A 20,706-nucleotide genomic window follows, 5' to 3' on the forward strand; every position below is an offset into this window, starting at 1 on the left:
AGCTCCCCGGGGCGCCGAACCATGAAGTGCTCCCTGCGGGTGTGGTTCCTCTCCGTGGCCTTCCTGCTGGTGTTCATCATGTCACTGCTGTTCACCTACTCCCACCACAGCATGGCCACCCTGCCCTACCTGGACTCGGGCGCCCTGGACGGGACCCACCGGGTGAAGCTGGTGCCCGGCTACACCGGCCTTCAGCGCCTCAGCAAGGAGGGGCCCGCCGGCAAGAGCTGTGCCTGTCGCCGCTGCATGGGCGACGCCGGCGCCTCTGAGTGGTTTGATAGCCACTTCAACAGCAACATTTCCCCGGTCTGGACCCGAGAGAACATGGACCTGCCCCCAGAGGTCCAGCGGTGGTGGATGGTGAGAAAGCTGTGGCCCTTCCTGCCTCCCCTTTGCTGCCTCCTCTCCGGGGATCTGTCCCCCCATTTGGGAGTCACCCTTAGAGCCCCCTCTTGGATTGGGGCTGTCTGTCTTCTGGCCCCCAGAGCCTTGACAAAGTGTGAGGTTCACTGGACCAGAGCCAGCTCCTAGGATCACAGATTGTGAAGGGGGAGCGAGCTTTGGCCTGGAAAGAAAGAGAACTAATATTTTCTAGTGCCTGGAGAGGCCAAACATAGACCAGAGATGCCTTGCTGGGCCAGGGAGGTGAAATAGACAGGAGAAACAGGTTCCCCAGGGAGAAGATGGTGAGAAGTGAGCATGGCAACAGGAAGAAGGCCTGCCCTTTATAAAGGAGGCAGCGGCTCAGCTCCAGTGATTGTTGCTATGCAGGCAGTATCCTAATTTGTAGATGTTTGCTCAAAATAATTTGAAACACCACGCCACTCACTTGGTTCCTTCCAGTTGCTGGAAAAGCCTTTCTTCTGGGTTGGGATAGGAAAGCATCAGCAACTCCTCTGGGGGCTAAGGGAGGTGAAGGGGAGGGGATGGGGGGACAGGTGTACCCAAGCCTCCCCATTCTTCCGGATCCTGTCACCTTGCTGCTGCTTTAGCTCCTTTCACCTTGTCCCTGTCATCTCTGGAGCGTCACTCCCTAGGCTTTGCCGGGGCCATCTGGTTGCCACACATGTCAGAGGTGGAGCAGCGTCAGTACTTGACCCGGGGGGGACCTGCAGGCTGCAGGCATTTCCTGCTGGGGGACTTGGGAGGCAGCTCATGGTCCCTGGTTTCCCCAGCTGGCAGAGGGGGAGGGTGATGACTCTCCCTTTTTCTCACAGTTAGGACAGCTGTGAGGATGAGCTCCTGCAATCAGGCTTCTCAGAGCAGCTCAGAGATCCTGCTTCCCAGCCCGGACTCTCAGAGTCCCTAAGAATGGGGAGTCTACAGAGCAGGAGTCACCAGGAGCCACACACGCCCTTCGCATGACAGCCTGGAGCCCTTGAAGGGTCCTGCCCGTTGCTCATAGTCACACCCTTCATTTTACAGGGAAGATAGAGGTTCAGAGAGTGCCCTGAGCTTGCCTTGGTCATAGGTCTCAGTGGTGGCCACGAAGAGCCGGAACAGGCCTCTGGGCAGGGGTGGACCGAGAGGCAGGCCAGGCCCCCTGTCACGGGGGTGGAACTCAGGGCTGTTTAAGCCCCGGAAGCCACCTCTCTGCTGCTCCCCACAGCCACCCTCTTTTGCTGTGAACTTAGAAATTCTTGTCTCAGGGCTAAGCTGCTTCTCCACACTGAGTTCATGTTCTTGTGCTCAGGGGCCCTTCCTATGCTCAGAGAAGAGGCAGAGAAGCAGGCCCACCCATCCCCTCCATGCATTCTGTCCCCTGAGCAGCTCCTGCTTAGCCACAAACCTGCAGCATTGCCGCTAGGGCCATAGAGCATTTTAAAGCCCTTACAGATGGTGGCCCAGGGGCCGAATCCAGCTCACTCAGTGTTCTTAAACTATCTGCATGAGTTACCATCATTTAGGACCTCTGTTTTTTCAGCTTCTCTTGAGAAACCAGAAAATCTGGTCCTTCTGGGCTGACAATCCCACAAGGCGACAATTGGTTGGAGCCACCCCTTTTCGATGGGAGCTCCTGTTGGCTGTAGGCCCCACCTGCCTCTTCACTCCTGCACGTTACCTGCCTGGCACTATAGGCGTTTAAGTGCTGCCCTGGCCTCATTTCATGGTCTCTTGCATCACTGGTGGTGGGAGGTGCAGGGGACCGGTTTCATTCCAGCTGTTCTGACTTTGAAAGAATATCTGTACCTCTTTGCCTTTTCCCCAGGGCTCAGGGCTCCGGATATCCTGTGGATCTTGCCTGGAGTTTCAGGCTGAGTCCCAGGGGCGCCCCCTGCAGGCTGCTTGGGAATAAGCCCCTGAAGCTCCCCGGGGCTTTCCACATTAACTGCACCTCAAAATGACTATGAGACTAAGAGCTGCCCCGAGAGGACAGCAGAGCAGGGGCCTCTCTGCTTCGCGGCACAGGCCTGCAGACCCCTGGAGAAGGTGTTGAATAGCACCTTGATCCCCCGAGCCCAACCAGTACCGCAGAGCTACTCCTGAAAGCAGGGCCCTCCCTGGTCTGGTCTCAGTAGGGAGACTCCGCTATTGTTGAACAAGGTCCTTACTGCTCAGGGAGGATTTCCGCCCCCTGACAGCCCGGGGAGGAGGCCTGCGCCGGTTGGACACTGGAGGGTGAGGGCAGGGAGGGAGCAGGCGGGAGTCCCCTCCCCATCACACCCCTCCTGCTTTCTCCCCTCCGCTCCCCTCCCCTCCCCAGATGTTGCAGCCTCAGTTCAAGTCACACAACACCAACGAGGTGCTGGAGAAGCTGTTCCAGATAGTACCAGGAGAGAACCCCTACCGTTTCCGGGACCCCCGCCAGTGCCGGCGCTGTGCTGTGGTGGGGAACTCGGGCAACCTGCGGGGCTCTGGCTACGGGCCGGATGTGGACGGGCACAACTTCATCATGAGGTAAGTCCCAGGGAGCTCAAAGCTGGACCCAGGACCGGCCTCCAGGAGGGGGCCCTGGCCTCCTTGGCCTTGTGCGGCCGCGTAGGAGCGGCCAGCTGCTGGGGATGCTGTGACGGAGGCTCAAGTCTCTCGCTTGTGTTTGTCGGGGTGGATTAGGAGGCAGAACTGTCACTCTGAACTTTGCTTGAGGCCCGCGCTCAGCTTCCAACTCTGCGTGCCTCTGCAAAGAGCTGAAACTAGGCTCCTGGCTGATGTCTTGTGAAAACTCTCCCCAGAGGCCCTTTCACCTACCTGCCTGGTCCATTTTAGCAGTTGGGCCAGGAGTGTGGGCCCCAAAATAGTGTCTTGCTTAATAGCCACAGGTGATGCCTCTGGCAGACTCGCAGAGGAGGGACATCCTGGGCAGAAAAATGAGCTGTCGGTGCCTGCTTTGGGCTCCCATCCCTTAACCTTTACCTCATAGCATTTCGATTGTGCAGGGGCTCATTCATTCTACAGACGTCTGTGCCCAGCGTTGAGGAACAGAGAAGGGCTGGGAGGGCACTCATTCCAGACGAAGACAGGAGCAGGGAGCCCGAGCGTGAGCAGGGACTAGAGGTAGATTTGTCACCCGGACATGAGCTGCTCATTCTGCCTCTGAACTTCCGTGTTTTCAGACTTATCTCCCTAGACTTGCAGCAGGAAATGCCACAGTAGGGATCCTTCCATCCCACTCCTTGGTGGAGGAAGAGCCCTAAGAGTAAAGATACTGAAAATGCCCAGTTTTCACTAAGCATCTCTTAGGATGAGCACTGCAGAAAGACCAGGTTTCCCAGGAGGCGGGGGGAAGGGCTTTGTCTTAGAAACTGTTGCTGTCTCCATAGCAACACCAAGGCAGCAATATGTCTCTGAGGCTTTTAACATTCCTTGCAGAACCTTTCTCATGTTGAGAATGGTTGGGGGGTGGGGGGAGAGGGGGATGCTAGGCCAAATCCAGGCATCCACAGCCACCATCTGAGAAACACCATCCCCATTAAGGCTTCCTCTCCAACTGCTCTGTTCCTGCTCTGTTCCTCACAGACCCCAGGGCTGTCATGGCAGAGGCAGATCCAAACTGTGGCTTTGATGACAATAGGACCAATACTGTGTGTGGAGCTGTAGCAGTCCCAGCAAACTGTTATTAATGAATGGGAAAAATACTTCTCATCCCCTCTAGGAGACAGTATTTCTGAACCCTAAAGACCAAGACATCAGAGGGGTACCCAGATGGTAGGCAGACTGGCAGTTCTAAAAAAATGGATTTGGGAGAAGAGAGGCAGGATCTTAATCCCTGTTCGGGGGCCAGAGCACAGTTGGTGCTGTAGGAAAGATTCTAGGCTTCTGCTTGAAGCAGACTGGAACTGAAGTGGCTGAGAACACAGACTCACTCTCTAGTTCCAAATCAGGCCACTCCTGGTTTCCCAGCCCAAAGTACCCTCCAGTCCCTCAAGGGAAGGGAACCAGAGAGGCATGAGGTACAGCACAGCGACCAGTGGGGGGGAGGGGGGGGAGGGGCAGGCATCCCGGACACACTGTCACCACATCATGCCATCAATAGGAGATGGGCAGGAGGGAGCCAGTAGGGGAACCCCTGTGACACAGGGCCCAGCTAGGGGGTGCTGGCCACTCTATGGACAGGGAACGTTCGAACGGGCGTAAAAAAGCTGGGAGAGCATGTGGAGGAGACTTTGCTCCCTCTCTCCCAGATCCCTGTGTCCCCAGTGGAGGCCAAGGTTACAGTCACACACCTAGGTGGTATGATTCTGAATTGTGATCCACACAAGATAGGAATGTTCTCACAATGCGTCACAACAGAAAAGGCCAACAGGTTTGTGTTTAAAGCTGGATCACTTGTTTTTAAGATGCTCACCAAAAAAAGGGAGCTTTGATCCTGTGTTTTGCACCACTTGAAAGGAGTTAGAAGTTGTGTGTCACAGCCTGGGGGATGGGCAGGGGGGAGATTGCTCTGGGGTTCCAGGTTCTTCTAAGACAGCAGAGGAGAGACAGCCCCACATTGCACGTCAGCCCGGGACAGCTGAGAGTGGGCTCTGTCAGAATGCGGGCATTCCTCTTGGCCTTGGAGTAGAAAGGGAGACAAGAACTTAAAGTGCAGGGACAGGGTGGCTGGGACGGGCAGAATTGAGCCATCTGCCCAGGGGCCAAAGGGGTGCTTCAGCTTCTTGTCTTGGTTCCATGTCTTCTAGGAAAGAGGACAGAACAGCCAGGTGAGCTGTAAGCGGTGAAAGGCTGTCTTTTCTTTTTTTTAAAAAAAAAAAATTATAAAAGTAATATGTGGGGTTTCCCTGGTGGCGCAGTGGTTGAGAGTCCACCTGCCGATGCAGGGGACACAGGTTCGTGCCTCGGTCCGGGAAGATCCCACATGCCGCGGAACGGCTGGGCCCGTGAGCCATGGCCACTGAGCCTGCGCGTCCGGAGCCTGTGGTCCGCAACGGGAGAGGCCACAACAGTGAGAGACCCGCGTACCGCAAAAAAAAAAAAAAAAAAAAAAAAGTAATAGGTGCTTGTTATTGGGAAAAAAAACCCCAGAAATGTACACACTAAAAAGTGAATTATCCAGGACTGCCCTGGTGGCACAGTTGTTAAGAATCCGCCTGCCCATGCAGGGGACACGGGTTCGAGCCCTAGTCTGGGAAGATCCCACATGCCACGGAGCAACTAAGCCCGTGAGCCACAACTACTGAGCCTGTGCTCTAGAGCCCACGAGCCACAACTACTGAGCCCACGTGCCACAACTGCTGAAGCCCACGCACCTAGAGCCCGTGCTCCACAACAAGAGAAGCCACCGCAGTGAGAAGCCAGCGCACCGCAGCAAAGAGTAGCCCCCACTCACCGCAACTAGAGAAAGCCTGCACGCAGCAACAAAGACCAATGCAGCTAAAAATAAAACATATTTTTTAAAAAAAAGTGAATTATCCCATTCCCTAAGAGTAACCATTGTTAAAATTTTAATACTCTTCCAGATTTTTTTCTATTCTTATACAAAAGTTAGTTTTTATTCTTCCTCCCTTCCCTCCTTACTTCATTGCTTCCTTTCTTCCTTCCCTTCTCTCTCTCTCTCCCCCCTCCTTCTATCCTTTTTTTTTTTCTTTCACAAAAAATGGAATCACACTATCTAATTTTCAGTTTTCCTTTTCTGTGTTATAATTTCCTCTGACTGCACAGGTATTCAAAAGATATGTGTTAAAAGGAAAGAAGTGAGATTCCTCACGCCACTTGGTTTTTTAAACTCAATAGCTCTTGGACGTATTTCTTACCAGCACATGTAAATCTACTTTGTTCATTCTGATGACTACATGCTATCCTGTTACATGAATGTACCAAAATGTATTAACCAGTTCTCTATTGTTTGATTGGTTTTCCTTTTCACTATTGTAAATAATACTGCAGTGGATATCCTTTGCACACTTATGCAACCATTTTTATAGGATAAATTTTAAGAATGGAATTGCTGGATAAGTGCACACCTATTTACATGTTTGATGGCCAGCAACAAACTGTCCTCTAAAACTCTTGTACCAGTTTCCACAGTGGTGTCTTCTCACGCCACCCTCTTGTCCCTGCAGGATGAATCAGGCGCCAACCGTGGGCTTTGAGCAGGATGTCGGCAGCCGAACCACCCACCATTTCATGTACCCCGAGAGTGCCAAGAACCTGCCCGCCAACGTCAGCTTCGTGCTGGTGCCCTTCAAAGCCCTGGACCTGCTGTGGATCGCCAGCGCCCTGTCCACGGGGCAGATCCGATTGTGAGCTCCTCTGCTGGCTGGAAGTGGGATATGGGTGACAGGCCCACCTTGGGAGGAGTTGTCCAGGGAACGGATCTTAGAATTCCTTTAATTGAATATTTTGGCCAAGAGGGGCAGGTGAGGAGAGAAGCAGTGGTAGGGAGGGCCCAAAACGGTGGTTAGCTGAGGCCACAGCTTCTCTTGGGTCACTCCCTGCATGGTGGCAGCCAGCACACTGGTGGTAGAAAGGTGGAGAAGGACACTTTCCAGGTCTCCTTTCTAGGAGGTAGCTCCTACTGTGGGAGCTCTGCCTTCTGAGAACTTTCTTTGGAGGCAGTTGCCCAGTCACAGCTGGGAACCTCAGGAAATTCAATTCACCAAATAGTTTTTTTTTTTAACAGCTTTATTGAGATATAATTCACATACCATACAATTCACACATTGAAAATGTACAGTTCAGGGGCTTTTAGTATGTCTACAGAGTTGTGTAACCATCACCACAATTAATTTTAGAATACATGCATGTTCTAAAGATGAAGATAACCTGAAGATATTCCTGTACCCCTTGGCCATCTCCCCCACTCCCTCCACCCCTCCTCCCCCCCAGCCCTAGGCAACCACTAATCTACCCTCTGTCTCAACAAGGTTTGTGTGTGTGTGTAAAAATGTATGCGTGTAACAAAATATACTATTTTAACCACACAGTTCATTAGCATTAAGTATATTCACATGGCTGTGCAAACCTTACCACAGCCCATCTCCAGAACTTTTTCATCATCTCAAATGAAAACTCTGTACCCACTAAACAGTAACTCCCCATTCCCCCCTCCTGCCAGCCTCTGATAACCACTCTTCTTTCTGTTTCTATGATTTGACTATTCTAGGTACTTCATACAAGTGGAATCATACAGTGTTTGTCCTTTTGCGTCTGGCTTATTTCAGTAGCATAATGTTTTCAGGGTTCATTCACGTTGTCGCCTGTGTCAGGATTTCATCCCTTTTAAAGGCTGCATAGTATTCTAGTGTATGGATATACTAGATTTGTTTATCCATTCATCTGTCAATGGACAGTTGGATTGTTGCCACCTTTTGCCTGTTGTCACCACGTATTTTTTTAACACGGAAGTATAAGTTACAGTTTTCTGACTTTATCTTACGTTTGGGAGTCATAAGGGCTAAAATAAGTGCTGTAGAGTTTAAGTCCCATGAATACTCAGAAATGGGAGTGTAGGTTACAGGCACCATGGCTGACTAATAGGGAAGGAGGGATTTGTGCCAAATATGAGGAGAGTAGCAAGAGGGCTATTGTGGGCAGAGGTAAGAGCACAAACATGGTGGGTGTGAGATGATCACAGCAGAGCCTTGTGGGAAGAAAAGTTGGGGCTGGGTTATGGAAGGCCCCAGTGCTTGTCTAAAACATCCTTATTTCATCTTGAAGGACATAGGGAGCCACTGAAGGTTTCTGAGCAAGGAACTGCAGTGATGTGCTATGGGACAGCAGTCTGGAAGCAGGGGAGCCTGTCGTGAGGCTGGCATCACTTGGGCCTCAGTGGGAGAAAAGGCATCCCTGGGTCCATGGAGCCACCTCAGTGTTATTTTTCTTTCTGCTTTCAGCACCTATGCCCCAGTGAAGTCCTTCCTTCGAGTGGACAAAGAAAAGGTAAGTTTCCTCCTCCCCCTTCTTCATCCCCACCCCAGAGGAAACAGTGCAGACCTGACTTGTGCTGTGCCTGGTCTTGTGGTTCAGATACCCCCCAGACCCTTCTAGAAGCTTCAGAGTGCCCATCTGCTGGTATGCCTGACCCCACACAGAGGCTGCAGGAACCAGAGAACCCTGATGAACAGGTCCACTGGCAAGCATGGAGGAACTGGCAGAAGCTGCTCAGAGCCTGGCCTGAGCCTCCAGGCCCCCAGAAGCCCTCACGTGCTCATTACACCTTCTCCTCCCAGGTCCAGATCTACAACCCAGCCTTCTTCAAGTACATCCACGACAGGTGGACAGAGCATCATGGGCGGTACCCTTCCACGGGGATGCTGGTACTCTTCTTTGCTCTGCATGTGTGTGATGAGGTGGGTAGTTGATAAAATAGCGGGACCCATAGACAAGAGGGAGTCCACCCTTGTTGGGGCTTAGCAGTGCCTCAAGAGGAATGTGTTTTTGCAGGAAGAAACAAAGTGGCTTTCATTCCCCCAATTTCTAGGTTGTAAGGTATAGATCTGCATTTCCCAGACTTAACTACTTTCATGATTTTACCAAATCTGAAATCATTTCATTGAAACGTTAAATTTATTTAAAAAGGAAATTGAATACTACTACCATAATTGATATTACTTGCCATAAACAATAAGCATAAACGTAAATGGAATGGAAATGACGTAGTTAAGTAGTTAAGTTTCAGCAGGATGGTGTCTCCCACAGCTGTGGGCCCCAGGCCTACTCTGTGTTAAAAATGGAGGTTAGTCATTCAAGGAGCCCATCTCTCTAGCAGGGGGAGCTACTGTGCCATACACGGTAGTGCTCATGCCCAGCACACCCACTTTTGCCAGTAAACTCTTCAGTGTATGGTACTGGGTACTTGACCAGCTTTCAATAAAAGTACTCCATTAAAAAAAAAAAAATTTAGCAAGGGTTGGAGAGCTGTCACAGACTAGCCCCAAACTGAGGTGTTCTTGATGTAATCAGAGGGTGGTTGGAAGGAGAACCAGAAGGGAGCAGCAGTCTCCCTCTGGGACTGTGTCCTTAGCGTCAGGGCTGGGTGTCCCCGGTCTAACTGCGCGCTGTAAATTGATGAGCTGCCGGCCTCTGGCTGGGGTCGGCTCGTCGCGGCTCCCCTCTCCTTCCGCACCACGACCCGAGGCTCTTCCGCGCCCTCTGCTCCCTGGTCCCCGACTTGGGGTGACCCGCGCCGCCCTCCCCCGCAGGTGAACGTGTACGGGTTCGGGGCCGACAGCCGGGGCAACTGGCACCACTACTGGGAGAATAACCGGTACGCGGGCGAGTTCCGGAAGACGGGCGTGCATGACGCCGACTTCGAGGCCCACATCATCGACATGCTGGCCAAGGCCAGCAAGATCGAGGTCTACCGAGGGAACTGAGCCCGACTCAGCCGTGACTCTTCCGGCCCTACCGCGAAGCGCCGGCAAGCGCTCCAGCCGGGACTCAGGGTCAGCCCGGGGGTGGTGGCCTAAGCGCGGGCGCGGCGCTCTATTGGGCGTCAGCAGGCAATCGGGAGTGACGCCGCCGCAGTCTGGACCAATCATGCTTCAGTCTAGCGAGCGCCGGCTATCCTCCGCCAATCACGAGACTCTGGGCGCTGGCTGGGCCTAGCATCAATCAGCGCTGCCGACGGCCGGAGCCTCTGTTTCTCACAGCCAATCATGCGACTCAAGGAGAACTTCCGGCGCTGGGGCCCGTCTCCTCCAATCAATGGCCTTCGGAGGCGGGCCGGCGGCCGATCAATCCCCACTCACGTATGCTTTTGGGTAGGATTTTATCGATATTTCACGCTTTCAAAGAAGAAGTTTGTTCCGGCCCCGAGAAGTACTTTCTTCAGGCTTGGGCGGAGGCGGCTCAGTCGCCGGCCGGCCTGACCCCGCAGGGGGCGCGGGGGAGGAAACGGTGGGAAGGTGCGGGACAGTAGCGGCCCGGCCTCCCCTTCCCGGTGGTCCCTCCTGGCGGAGGGGCGTTCGCGGAGGCTTTTGGGAGGTCGGCGGGTGGTCAGGTGGTTTCCAAGGAGCGCGTTTTTCCCCAGGGGAAAAGTTAGAGCCCTCCCAAACCGCTCTGGACCTCCGAGAGAACTAGACCTCACATTTCCTTTATCGGTCAGGCGCAGATGGGTGAGTGCAAACCCACCAAAGAAATGCGGTGAGAATCCAGAGGGTACGGGGGTCCCCTCCACCTGCCTCCTCCCCTCCCGCCTTTGGCCACCCTATGGAATGGCCTTTCTGACCATGGCATTTAGTGTCTCACCAGAAAACTAGAATTGTTTTCACGTCTTGTTGGGGGCGGAATTCACCTAGGGCTTAACTGGAACACAGGTGAAAGAGTAGGGCAGGAAACAAGGAAGCCCCGTCACATCAGATGTAAGGTACACTCACGTGTACCCTCTGCCCCTGTTGTTCGCCCACAACCTTTTTTAAGTGTCTCTCCCTAGGCCCTGGGCCTCCTCCCCAGCCTACTTGTTGCTCTGGGAAAAAAAAAAAAATCAAAACTTGCCCTGTGATTGGGGCACTGCTGCTCCCCGCCCTTCCCCCTTTGTCTGGCTCTAGGGAAAGGGAGCAACACGTGGGAAAGAAGGCTGGAGATGCTTTGGGCTCATGATTTAGCTAACCTGAAGTTACTAGGGGTGGCTGACCAACAGATTCTTTGCAAATAGTAAGCTGGCCATGCAAATAGCTGGGGAGGAGTAGACTTGCCCCCTGCATGCCTCCTCCCCTGCCCACACATCCCTTCCCCCTTGCTCACCTGCTGCCTTTTCCCTCTAACCCACTATCCATTTCCAGCTCTAGAAGGGCTGCGAAGCTAACAACCAGAGGTTACAGCTGGACGCTACTTGCATGACTGAACCCAGCTTAAGTCCCTAGAGGAAGCTGCTGAGGGTGTTCTCACCTTTCAAGGTTGGGGAAGTGTAGGAGGCGTGAAGGCTTCTGTGAAGCTTCCAAACCACTAAAAGGATCCCCCTTCCCAACAATTACGAACACAAAAACCACCCTTTTTTCTTGGTGAGTTGATACCACCCGGCAGCCTCCTGGCCGTTGGTGTAGTTCCTGCAGCTGGCTGGGGGAACAGTAGCCAGCAGGGGAGTGTATTAGAGGGTTAGGGAAGGGCAGTGGGCACCCCTAAAAGTTAATATATTGAGAACTTAGCTTGAGTCTGTCCCTTCCCAGTTCCAGAAGTAGGAGGAGTAAAGAATGTGGGTGGGTTAGGGGAGCCTTTAGTGGAACGCCTCTCTCACCACCTCCTGTTGTCATTTTAGAGAGTCAAGGTACCAGTTATTCTTGCCAGTCTCATCTCAGTGCTTCCTGAAGCGGCTCTTTTGAGTGTTTAAAAGATGAAAAAACAATGCAATATGCCAAACAGTATTGAGCAGAATAATTTATTTCTTTTCTGTTCCTTTTTCTTCTTTTGTTTGGATTTTGTTTTGTTTAAAACATTAATAAATCCCCATTCTGGAAGAGGTAGGTCCCAGCATCCGGCCCAGATCTTTTCTACAACAATTATTTAAACAAATGTTGTTTTATTTTCTTCCCTTTTTCTCTGAATTAAAAAGAGCAAAGAAACTGTATAGTCGTTTGTTTGTTCTGAAATGTGTTTGCTGGTGAAAAGAAGGTGTATCTGTCAGTGGGAAGTTGTGACCACGTAATGGCTAAGACTGTTGTGGGTGGATGTGAAGAGGGGAGGGCACGACTCCCACCCTTTCCTTATACGTGAGGCTTCCCAACCCCCAACTGCCAGCTATGCCTTCTGGGAGGGTGGCCTTCACCACTGTCCTTCAGGGCCCCTGAGTCGATCAGTAGGGCAGACACTGTCCACTGCAAGGCGCCAGCACAGCATGCAGATCCAGCAGGCACCAGGATGGGGCTTTTCCCCCCTCCTTTTCCAGGTTCTGTGGAACTTCCCATGATGCCATAGGTGTGGGTTGGCAGGGAATTGGCACAATGATAGGAGCTGGTGCCACAGGGGTCTGCGGTAACTGCCTGTGCTGTTAACTGGGCTGTCTGGACCCACTCAAGCCTACCTCCATCATGCAATGGAATGCCACTGAATGTACAATTTTATAGTCTGGTGGATCAGATAATGTGAGCCTCAACGATGGAACTGTCTTAGAGTCTGTAGTCACTTGGTGTCCTGCAATCCAGTTTCTGTCAATGCTCAAGAGCAAGCCTAGAGTTGCTTTTCAAATGGAGAATACTTTTTGGTGGAGGAGGGCATAGGTCTTTTTCTAAAACCCTAGGACTCTGGGCTGTAATTCTCTTATTTCGAGTTGCCATAGGCTCCATATGACATCTCTCTTTGCCACAGACACTCTCCAATAGCATTTGGTTGGCTGAGTGATAAGGTCCAGCGTCCGGATGACGTACACATAGCCTGGGCTTCCGAGAATTGTTTCTTATCTGGGCCCCAGTCTTATGGGTTGTGGGTCACCACACTTTGTGGGACCAGCACTCCAGATGTTGTACCTGTTACCTCCAGAATCAGGAGTCTCACCAAATCATGTGTCTTTTTTTTTTTTTAATGTTGGCCAAGGACCGTGTTGTTTTGATTCAGCAAAGATACCACATCTGGAACCACAGGTTAGCATTGCCACTTGTTTACCTTTGCAATAAACTACTATCATTCTCCATGATTCAGATGGTGAGTGAATGAAACGAGGAAGAAGTCACCCACCCTTCCATAACTCAATTTGGATGGCAGCACCAATCTCTGCAAATCCTGCTGGAATGTGGTATTGAGTTTGACTAACCATGTTGGAGATAGTTCCAGGGACTTCTATTAGGCCTATCCCATCATAATCACCTTCCCTCCACGGGTCTGGTTGCCAATATGGTGATTTTGCCAGGTAGTAAATATCTCTCTTTCCTTTTGGAACTAAGGAAATTACCTTAAAATGGGTCTGTGGTCTCATTGGACCCACCATTAAATGGACTTGGACCAGAGCTCCATCTATCATTAGCCATAGTAAGCGCCAACTCTCATAATAAGGTGGACTGCATTGGCGTTTGGGTCTCAGAGCCAGTGTCTGATAACTCCTGATGGTCTGGGTATTTCCCTTTCCCCAGTGCACTGTCACTCCAGGAAATAGGTTCCTCGGGAAAAGCTTGGGGGAAGAGCCACACGACATACCTGCTACATCAGAGAATAGTTCCTCAAAGGACCCTGAGATCGCCTTGAAAAAGGCTCCAGGTGTGTGACCTGATTAGGTCTGGGAACTGGGTAAGAAGCCAAAAATTCCCATCATTGTGACTCAGGTTTCTTCTTGGCACTCCTAGAATGTTCCTTCCCATACACATCAAGCAGTACCTTAGAGGGCTGCCCAGCATCTGTTTTACTTCTGGGGACCTTAATGGTCAATTAACTGTTGTCCCAAATGCTTATAGGTCAGAACTCTAATTGACAAACGGGGTTGTTGTGGTAAATGTGCCTCCTTGTGTCACGTAGGGAGGCACGGCTTGCTCGTCTTTGTCAGGCTGAGATCCATTCTTTTCTGACCCTCACATAACAGCCACCAGAATTCTTTAAAGATGGTGCCCCAATCACTACTACATTAAAAAAAAATTTTATTGAAGTATAGTTGATTTACAATATTGTGTTAATTTCTGCTATACAGCAAAGTGATTCAGTTATACATATATATTCTTTTTTTAATTAAATTTTTTCTTTTTTGGCTGCTTTTGGGTCTTTGTTGCTGTGCGTGGGCTTTCTCTAGTTGCAGTGAGCGAGGGCTACTCTTCATTGCGGTGTGCGGGCTTCTTGTTGCGGAGCGTGGGCTCTAGGCATGTGGGCTCAGTAGTTGTGGCACACGGGCTTAGTTGCTCCGCGGCATGTGGGATCTTCCCAGACCAGGGCTCAAACCTGTGTCCCCGTATTGACAGGTGGCTTCTCAACCACTGCGCCACCAGGGAAGCCCTACCTATATATTCTTGTTCGTATTCTTTTCCATTACGATTTATCACAGGATATTGAATATAGTCCCTGTACTATACAGTAGGACCTTGTTGTTTATCCATTCTATACATATAATAGTTTGTATCTGCTAATCCCAAACTCCCAATCCGTCCTTTCTCCCACCCCACCTCCTCCTTGGCAACCACAAGTCTGTTCTCTACGTCTATGAGTCTGTTTCTGTTTCGTAGATATGTTCATTTGTGTCACATTGTAGATTCCACATATAAGTGATACCATACAGTATATGTCTTGCTCTTTCTGATTTACTTCACTTAATATGATAATCTCTAGTTGCATCCATGTTGCTGCAAATGGCATTATTTCATTCTTTTGCATGGCTAAGTAATATTCCACTGTATATATGTACCACATCTTCTTTATCCATTCATCTGTCGATGGATATTTAGATTGTTTCCAGGTCTTGGCTATTGTAAATAGTGCTGCTCTGAAGCATAGGGGTACATGACTAATACTTTTTTTTTTTAAAAGACATTGTTTTGAAATGACGGATTTTTAAAATTTTTGTTTTTTGGCTGCATTGGGTCTTCGTTGCTGCGCACGGGCTTTCTCTAGTTGTGGCAAGTGGGCGCTACTCTTCGTTGCAGTGCACAGCCTTCTCATTGCAGTGGCTTCTTGTTGCAGAGCATGGGCTCTAGAGCGTGTGGGCTTCAGTAGTTGCGACATGTGGGCTCAGTAGTTGCAGCATGCGGGCTCTAGAGTGCAGGCTCAGTAGTTGTGGCTCACGGGCTCTAGAACACAGGCTTAGTAGTTGTGACGCACGGGCTTAGTTGGTCCACCACATGTGGAATCTTCCCGGACCAGGGATCAAACCCGTGTACCCTGCATTGGCAGGTGGATTCTTAACCACTGAGCCACCAGGGAAGTCCCGATTAATACATTTTTTTAATATAAATTTATTTATTTATTTTTGGCTGTGTTGGGTCTTCGCTGCTGCGCACGGTTTCTCTCTAGTTGCTGTGAGTGGGGGCAACTCTTCATTGCAGTGCGTGGGCTTCTCATTGCGGTGGCTTCTCATTGCGGAGCATGGGCTCTTGGCGTGCGGGCTTCAGTAGTTGCGGCTCGCAGGCTCAGTAGTTGTGGCTCACGGGCTCTAGAGCACAGGCTCAGTAGTTGTAGCGCACGGGCTTAGTTGCTCCGCGGCATGTGGGATCTTCCCGGACCAGGTATTGAACCTGTGTCCCCTGCACTGGCAGGTGGATTCTCAACCACTGCGCCACCAGGGAAGCCCCCCAACTAATACATTTTTTGTTTGTTTGTTTTGTTTTGTTTTGTGGTACGCGGGCCTCTCACTTCTGTGGCCTCTCCCGTTGCGGAGCACAGGCTCCGGATGCGCAGGCCCAGCGGCCATGGCTCATGGGCCCAGCAGCTCCGCGGCATGCGGGATCCTCCCGGACCGGGGCACGAACCCGTGTCCCATGCATCGGCAGGCGGACTCTCAACCACTGTGCCACCAGGGAAGCCCCTGACTAATACATTTTTAAATTAATTTTTTAAAACTATTTTTGTTGTGGGATATAATGCATAAACAGAAAAGAGCATAAGAATAAATGTACAAAAATATATAGCTTCATGAATTATTATTTTTTAAAAGCTCCATAATGGACATTTATTTCATAAAGCAAAGATGGAATACTATATAATACATATAGATTATAGATTATAAATAGATAGAATTATATAATTCCTGTGGTAAAGGAAAAGCAATTTCCACTGCCATTTGGATATCAAAATGGACTGAAGAAAAAAGAGGTAATTGAACATGTTATATGGAAGAACTGGAAAAGCTAGAATTCTATTTTTCCAGCTTTATTGAGATACAATTGACATAGCAAGTTATATATGTATGTAAGGTATAGTGATTTTATGTGTGTGTATATTGCAAAATGATTACCACAATAAGATTAGTTAACACATCACATCATATAGTTAAAATATTTGTGTGTGTGATGAGAACTTTCAAAATCTACTTTCTTAGCAACTTTCAAACATACAGTAAAATATTGTTAACTATAATTACCACGCTGTACATTACATCCCCAGAGCTTATTTACCTTGTAACTAGAAGTTTATACCTTTGGACCACCTTAACCCGTTCCCCCACCCTGGCAAGCACCAGTCTGCTCTCTGTTTCTGTGAATTTAGTTTTTTTAGGTTCCATGTAAAAGTGAGACCATACAGTATTTGTCTTTCTCCATCTGACTTATTTCAGTGAGCATAATGCCCTCAATGTCCATCCATGTTGTTGCAAAAGGCAGTATTTCCTTTTTTATGGCTGAATAATATTCCATTGTGTATATATGCATGACATTTTCTTTATTCATTTATCTGTTGATGGACATTTAGATTATTTCCATGTCTTGGCTATTGTAAATAATGCTGCAGTGAACATGGGGGTGCAGATGTCTCTTCAAGACAGTGATTTTATTCTTTTGGATGTGTACCCAGAAGTGGAATTGTTGGATCATATGGTAGTTCTGTATGCACATGCAAAAGAATGAAATTGGACCCCTATCTCACACCACTCAAAAAAATTAACTCCAAATGGATTAGACTTAAATGTAAAACCTGAAACCAAAATATATAAAGAACTCACATAACTCAATAGCAAAAACCCCAATCTGATTAAAAAATGGGCAGATATGAATAGACATTTCTCCAATGAAGATATACAGATGGTCAGCAGGTACATGAAAAGATATGCAACATCATTAATCATCAGGGAAATGCAAATCAAAGCCATAATGAGATATCACCACACTCCTGTTAGAGCAGCTGTTATCAGAACGACAAGAGATAACAAGCGCTGGTGAAGATGTGGAACAAAGGGAACCCTTGTGCCCTGTTGGGGGAAATTGAAATTGATGCAGCCACTATGAAAAACAGTATGGCGGTTCCTTAATGAATTATTTTAAGATGAACACTCATGTAGCCACCACTCGGGTTGTGCAAGCACCCCAGAGGCCTCCCTGTTCCATCTTCCTTGCCAAGCACAGCCCCCTTCCTTCCCCTGAAGGTGACCACCGCCCTGACATTCCATATTCACTTGAGTATTTCTGGATACTCAATTCTCTTTCATTAGTCTGATTACCTAGACCCAAGTCCACGTGGAAATTTGGTTTATAATAGAGATGGCCTCTCAAATCACTTAGGAAAAGATGGATATTTAAATAAATCTTATTGGGATAACTAGATAACCATCTGGAAAAAGATAAAATTAGATCCATAGCCTAAACCATTCACCAAAATGCCAAGTGAATCAGAGCTAAATGTTAAAAATAAAACCCTAAAAGTAGTAGTTCTTTGATATATTCAAACAGAATATTATCAGCTTTGTAGCTGGTTTTTGGATTGGAATTTTTTTCATGCTCTATATAGTTCCCTGTATTACTAAAAATTGGAGCTTTTTCATTCATTTTTCTGTGTGTTCCAAACATTTTGTTAAATTCCCTCTTCCAATGTAACTGCTTCCATTTTATTTGTCCATGTGAGTTTATACCTTTTTCTTTCCTTCCCGATAAATTCAGTGAGCTCTTGGAAAGGAAAATTAGGTAAGTGTGGTGTCTAATCACATACTAGCAGACACCTTTTTCTTCGTCTGTTTTCGTCTGTCTCCACAGAGCTGATTTCTTGTGGTTGTTTATTTAACCCCTCTCTGTCATGATGGAGGCTTTTCAAATAATTGGGAATTGGAAATTTTTCTCTCCTCTGTATTAAGTGGATCAAGAAGCTGCTTGGGAATTTTGTGTACCTAGATGGAGCATATCTATGATCTGGATTGACCTTAGGGTGACTGGACAGGGAACTAGCCGTTCCAAGGCAGGGAGGGTGGTCAGGATAAGCTGGGTTGTGCTACAGTAACAAACACCCTTCAAACTCGCAGTGGCTTAAAACAACAAAGTTTGTTTCTCACTCAAGCCACTTTTCCATCACGGGCTGTGCTCATCATGGTCACTCAGGGACCCAGACAGAAAGGAGTGCCGTCTGTGGTGGATCTGTTGTTTCAGGGCCAGGAAAAGAGTGTCTGGTGAGCCACAGGCTGGCTCTGAATGCTTCTGTCAAGAAGTTCACATTTCCTTGATGTCAAAGAAGTCCCATGTCCATGCCTCAGTCTAGCAGGGATGTGTGTTCCTCTGGGAGAGGCACCATGTTTGAGTGAGCAGTAATACAGTCTGAACACAGAGGGCTCTGTGGAGAGAAACATTACGATTTATGGCCTGACAAGGGGTGGTGGATACACACTTAGCTGGCACTCTGGCTGGATGCTAGAGGAAGGGCAGGAAGCGATTAAATATTTTACCCATCAGAGGAGTGAACGGCTGAGGGCTGCCATTCAGCAGGCGAGGAACTGCTGCCTGTTACATATTTGGCAAAGTAGGAAAACATTCCTGGCTTGGTGAGGGGAAGGGTGAAATCCTGAAACCCTTTAAAAAATCAAATTATTCCTTTCTGAGTGAATTAGGAATCAATGCTCCTTCTCACTACCCTTCCAGAAAAATCACAGCTTCTGCGGTGAGTTTGTCTGTGTGACAACTAACGCACAAAAATGCAAGATGGCCCCTCCCCTTACACTTGCCGAACTGTGGGTATCAGGACCAGCCTGCTCCCCGAGAATATAGAAACAACACCTTTCATCTAACAACTGTTTCTGCTGAGAATAATACAGGCTCTTTCTGGCAACATGGCTTCTCTCCAGGGAGAAGGCTTGGTGAAGTAGAAAGAACATATGGTTTCTGCATTCAGAAGGATCTGAGTTCAATCCTTCTTTTGCTATGAGGTAACTTTGCCTTTTCTTTCTATACACTTAAAACTGTTCTAAAAAAATCAATTCTGTTAAAAAAAAAAACAAAACCCACTCTTTTCAATGGAAAGAGTCAGGGGAAAGTGTCCAGAAGAGCCAACCAATCAGGAACATCCAGTTTAGAGCTTATGGGAGCAAGAAATAGTTTTACTGTAAATGTAATCATTTCGCTTTCTCTTTCTCTACTGAAATTCGGTTGTGTTATTTTTGTCCTTAAAATGAGAGTATAATTAGGATTTAAAATCTAGGATTCCCATTTACTGAGTTTATTTCAATGACTTTCTCATTTCTAAAATTTCTAATCTACCAATGGTATGCTGGTAAACTGCCTCTGAAAACAAACTAAAACCCCTGATTTATAGTGTTGCTGATTTCTGTGGTATAAATATTCCCAGCACAGCCAGTTTCAATCTGCCAGTGATTTACCAGCCAGCTTGTGTGAGTTTCAGCACACCACTGCTCTTGTCCAAATTTACTTCATAGTTTCTTGCTCTTTTCAGTGAAATGTAATCATTTCACTTTCTCTTTGAGCATCCAAACACACTGTAAGCCTTTTATGAGGCCATTCCATAAAATAAATTTTATCTGGGGTGAATTTGGTACCTTTTTTTTTTTGAAGTATAGTTGATTTACAATATTAGTTTCAGGTGTACAACACAGTGATTCATTATTTTTATAGATCATTCTCCATTTAAAGTTATTAAAAAATAATGGCTGTATTTCCCTGTGCTGTACGATATATCCTGACTGCTTATTTATGTTATACTTAGTAGTTTGTATCTCTTAATCCCATACCCCTATCTTGCCCCTCCCAACCTTCCCTCTATTGTTTGCGTCTTTCTTTGCATTCAATTTCTTCTCTCCCCACAATCCACAGGTGGGTTTGCTTTTTTAAAATTTTTTATTTATTTTTGGCTGCATTGGGTCTTCGTTGCTGCGTGCGGGCTTTCTCTAGTTGCAGCCAGGGGGGTGCTACTCTCGGTTGCGGTGAGCAGGTTTCTCATTGCGGTGGCTTCTCTTGTTGCAGAACACGGGCTCTAGGCGCGCAGGATCAGTAGTTGTGGCTCGCGGGCTCTAGACCACAGGCTCGGTCACGGGCTTAGTTGCTCCGCGGTATGTGGGATCCTCCCGAACCAGGGCTCGAACCCGTATACCCTGCATTGGCAGGCGTATTCTTAACCACCGCGCCACCAGGGAAGCCCCACAGGTGGATTTAGCAATTGGCTCCATCCAGCTCCCCGCCCCTCTCGCCCTTATTCTAGAGCCAGATGCGCTGATTCAGTGAGATCAGAGGATATCAGACCAGGCAGGCAGTTGACAGGATGGTGTGGCTTACCGGTTGCAGCGGGGATCCGCATCCTCCTGTCTCCTTTCTGGGCCTGCGTCTTGATGAAAGTCTCTGTCCAGCTGGCGTGCAGGCGAAGCTCCAATCCAACGCCCTCCAAGCGGCGAGGCTGCCTTGAGTTCTGGTCTTGTGTGCAGCGCTTCGCTTCCCGGCCCCTCTGCTGAGCGGGACCTAACAGCCTGCAGCTGCTCGGTCCCCGGATGGGAGCCCAGCAAGA

The 20,706-nt window shown here is 48.8% G+C and overlaps 1 protein-coding gene across 1 annotated transcript; it reads left to right on the forward strand.

Annotated features, from left to right (window-relative positions):
* Positions 1–21: 21 nt before the first annotated feature.
* ST3GAL2 (ST3 beta-galactoside alpha-2,3-sialyltransferase 2) lies at positions 22–10,192 on the forward strand. Its single transcript, XM_065898939.1, has 6 exons — positions 22–360; positions 2,705–2,898; positions 6,501–6,680; positions 8,274–8,319; positions 8,610–8,729; positions 9,582–10,192. Exons 1-6 carry the CDS (start codon positions 22–24, stop codon positions 9,753–9,755), a joined length of 1,053 nt encoding a protein of 350 aa, XP_065755011.1. The 3' UTR covers positions 9,756–10,192.
* Positions 10,193–20,706: the final 10,514 nt, after the last annotated feature.

The sequence above is a fragment of the Phocoena phocoena genome, chromosome 20, assembly GCF_963924675.1.
Source record: "Phocoena phocoena chromosome 20, mPhoPho1.1, whole genome shotgun sequence".
Lineage (NCBI taxonomy): Eukaryota > Metazoa > Chordata > Mammalia > Artiodactyla > Phocoenidae > Phocoena > Phocoena phocoena.

What these genes read in the sequence shown, in the direction of transcription:
- ST3GAL2 (XM_065898939.1), top strand. Translation starts at nt 22, where the DNA reads ATGAAGTGCTCCCTGCGGGTGTGGTTCCTCTCCGTGGCCTTCCTGCTG. An exon ending in AGGTCCAGCGGTGGTGGATG is followed by an intron (nt 361 to 2,704) that starts GTGAGAAAGCTG and finishes TCCCCTCCCCAG; the next exon opens with ATGTTGCAGCCTCAGTTCAA. An exon ending in GGGCACAACTTCATCATGAG is followed by an intron (nt 2,899 to 6,500) that starts GTAAGTCCCAGG and finishes TTGTCCCTGCAG; the next exon opens with GATGAATCAGGCGCCAACCG.